The following is a 3,774-nucleotide window of genomic DNA, read 5'->3' on the forward strand; positions in this document are numbered from 1 at the left end:
AAAAAAAAAAAAAAAAAAAAAGTTAAACTCAGAATTACTATATGATTCAGCAACTCCAATCCTAGATACACATCCAAAAGAAGTGAAATCAGGTACTGAAATAAATGCCTGAAATAAATATTCATAGCAGCACTAGTCACAATAGCCAAAGGTAGAAACAACCCAAATGTCCATTGAGGGATAAATGGATAAACAAATGTTGGTACATCCATACAATGGAATATTATTTGGCCAAGTAGTGATACATGCTATAATATAGATGAATCTAGAAAACATTACGGTATGTGAAAGAAGTTAGACACAAAAGGCCACAAATTCCATGATTCCATTTCTATGAAATGTCCAGAAAAAGTAAATCCATAAAGACAATGCAGATTGGTGGTTGCCAGGGACTGAGGGAAGAGTGGGGTGGGAAACGATTGCTTAATTCCGTGGTCCTCAACCTTTTTGGCACCCAGGACCAGTTCCACGGAAGACACTTTCCACAGATGGGGTGGGTGGGGGTGGTTTCAGGATGAAACTGTTCCACCTCAGATCATCAGACATTAGATTCCCATAAGGAGTGCACAACCTAGATCCACGCATGTACAGTTCACAATAGGGTTTGCACTCCTATGAGAATCCAATGCTGCCGCTGATCTGACAGGAGGTGGAGCTCAGGCAATAATGCTTATCCACCCTCACCTGTTGCTACGCAGCCTGGTTCCTTACAGGCCACGGCTCATGGCCCATGACCCAGGAGTTGGGGACCCCTGGCTTAACGTATACAGGGTTTCCTTTTGGGGTGAGGAAGTTTTGTAACCAGATAAAAAAGGTGGTAGTTGCAAAACATTAAGAATATACTAAATGCCACTGATTTGTTCACTTTAAAATGGTTCATTTTGTATTATGTGAGTTTCACTTCTATTAAACAATTGTCAGAATACAGCCATAATATTAATTTAAAAAATATTAGAAGAAAATCATAAACATGTTAGCAAAAACAAATTTCTTCAGTGTAGAGGTAGAACTGGGTTTGGTTTTCTTTTTGCTGAACTACATTTTGAAAAATTTCTCTTATGAATATTTATGACTCTTAAATAACATCTTCAAAAATCTGTTCCCCTGAACTGCATGTTCAGTTAAAGGAAAAAAAGGGTCTCTGATTATAAGCTGTGCTAGGAATGGCCTGGTGTGGAGACAGACAAAAAACAGGCATGTCAATTCTAACAGATGTTATATTCAGATCTTGACAGTAACCCTAAGCTGTGTTCTCCTCCTCTTATTATTCCCTAAAAGTTATACAGACATAGAGAAAAAGATGAGATTAGAAGTATAAGTGAACTCTCCCTATTAATTCAGATATGATTGGCTATTTGGACTGTGGATGCTATGAAATGGGGAAGATTCAGAAGAGTGTCCATATCAGTGAGAGAAATTGTAAGGGTGCCATAATAAAGCTGCTTCCACTTGTTGCATGCATATTTGGAAATGAAGATAGAGGCTAAAAGACTGAAGTGGCTGTGGCTGGTCAGGGTGAAGGGAGGGTCATTCTTCAAGAGATTACGTAAGTGACAGCAGACAGCTGTTCTACTTCTAATGGGAACTCAGAGTGCTACTTAAATAGTACCCTGAATGCTTTTGCTTCTATATTAGGAAGGACTTAATACCGAGAGTAGTGGCTTTTCAGATGCAAGCCTAAGGGAGACTTTCACTCTCTCCTTTAAGAATAGCTCAAGTTAAGACTGCGGAACCTACAGACCAGAGGACTCGGAGAAGATTATTTCCAAGCGTGAGGGTTTTGCAACTTTTGATCTAATTAATTATGTTTGAAGAGTCTGGTTTATTTATGAGAGGTGAGCTTTGTAATTGTGATGTTGGGAGCCAAAATATCTTTTCCAAATCTCATTCCAGATCTTCCTGCCAGAGACTCTGATGCTAGATCACCTTCTGTAACAGACCCACAGAGGCACGCTAGAAGATAACATCAGCCAGACATGAAATCTGTTGTGAATTTGTTCAAACGCTCGTGTGCTCAAGCTAAAGGGCAAAGATAGGCATGCGGATCTGTAAAAGGGGTAATCAGCTCCAGGAGGGCAGGCAGCAATGCTTGGAAGGGGGGCAAAATGGTTGCAGAGTTACATGAGCTTGATCCAGTGCCATGGTGGTGTCCTGCATGCCACCCGGCACACCGGTTAAATCTCCACCACTGGAATGCTCCTTTGCAAGCCCTCTTCAGATAAGAAGGAAAGAATGTAGTAGTTAAGAATCTTATCATTCAAAATACCTGTCCCCAGGGACCCGCCTGCCAGGATGCACATTCCGGCTGCTGACAAGTCTGCATAGATGTTGGCTTGGTCTCAGGGTCACACATTCTATCATTTAATCGATCTTCACCAAACTGACACCAGACCTGGCGGTGCTTATGCCCTTTTCCACAGGTGACCAAGCACTGTAATGAAAAGCGGAGCCAGTCAGGGTCATTTCTGATCAATGTGTTGTGGTTTCTGGGGTGATTTATTGATGAGTAGGAACAGGTGTGTCCTTTTCCCACAGCAATCCCTCTCCCATAGCAATTTGTAAATATACTAAGCCTCATTTTTTTCGTTTTCGTTCATTTATTCATTCATTCTATAATTATAGTCTCTGGGCCAGTTTCAAGCACAAAATAAACTCAACATAGCACCATCCTATAAAATTTGAAAAACAACATCCATAATTTTCTAGCATAGGAGTTAAGAGTGGGTAATTATAAATCAGATCAACCTAGGTTTTATCACTTACATAACCAGGTCACAAGATCTCTCTGAACCTCAATTTTCTTATCTGTAAAATGAGAATTAGTGTCTACCGCAAAGGGTTGTGAAGACTAAATGAAACAAATCCAACTAAAGCTCTTGGCACAATGTTCATTTAATAAATGTTGAACATAATCATCATTTTATCCATACTTATCGTAGAAAATTTGAAAACTATAGAAAAACATAAAAGAAAAAATTATAATGATCCCAAATCTCACTACCCAAGGATAACCATTATCAGTATTTTATTATTTTCTTTCCAGTCTTTCTCAGCAACTTTGGATTATAGTGAATTTACAGTTTGATCTCCCAACCCGCATTTTATTACATATTGTTGCAAAGGTTTGTTACTTAGTTTGAAATTATACTATGATGTTAGCTATCTAAGTAAAATTTAAACCCACTACTTATTTTCTCTTTTTTAACCAAGTAGTAGAGATTTTTAAGCAAAAGTAATTTGTTAACCTAGAACTAAAGCACTAGGTTTCCAGTTCATTTGTCCAGGAATCAGATACTGTTAATCAAATACACTGTTAATTGACTACCATTTCAGGGGCATTAATAGTATCCTTTTCAGATTTATTTGATGATGAAAATAAACAGTTAATACTGCACTTATAAGGATGGGATAAGAGCATGGATGTAAGAGCTGTAGCAGGGAAACTTTTTCTTTCCCCATATTCCTGATTTGGCCCATAAAAAAGGAAACTTCTGTTTTGTATTTCTCATTTCCCTTCTTCCCTTTAAGGAAGGCGGAGTGAGTCCCTGCTTGGTAAGAATCTCCTTGGGCTGTGTTAACAGTGGGCTATGTTAGTAGTGCGTGCTAATACTATACCATAAAAGCAAGAAAGAGGCTGCATCTTCTTTCTCTTGTTGTCCTGGGACCATCTGTGCTAAGCACTGGAGGGTTTGCCTTGTGCTTCATAAAGTAAAGGATGAAAAAGGCATAAATCTGGAATATTCAGTCTGGTCCATTTCTTTTTTTTTTTTTTTT

The 3,774-nt window shown here is 38.7% G+C and overlaps 1 protein-coding gene across 2 annotated transcripts in view; it reads right to left on the minus strand.

Annotated features, from left to right (window-relative positions):
• Positions 1-3,774, minus strand: part of ADAMTS9 (ADAM metallopeptidase with thrombospondin type 1 motif, 9) — a 185,666-nt gene that overhangs the window by 108,164 nt on the left and 73,728 nt on the right. For both annotated transcript variants that reach the window (XM_011980349.1, XM_011980348.1), the window contains one exon: positions 2,267-2,431. In XM_011980349.1, the coding sequence (XP_011835739.1) occupies positions 2,267-2,431 (165 nt within the window). The remainder of the gene's footprint in view (positions 1-2,266; positions 2,432-3,774) is intronic.

The sequence above is a fragment of the Mandrillus leucophaeus genome, unplaced genomic scaffold (assembly GCF_000951045.1).
Source record: "Mandrillus leucophaeus isolate KB7577 unplaced genomic scaffold, Mleu.le_1.0 Scaffold210, whole genome shotgun sequence".
Lineage (NCBI taxonomy): Eukaryota > Metazoa > Chordata > Mammalia > Primates > Cercopithecidae > Mandrillus > Mandrillus leucophaeus.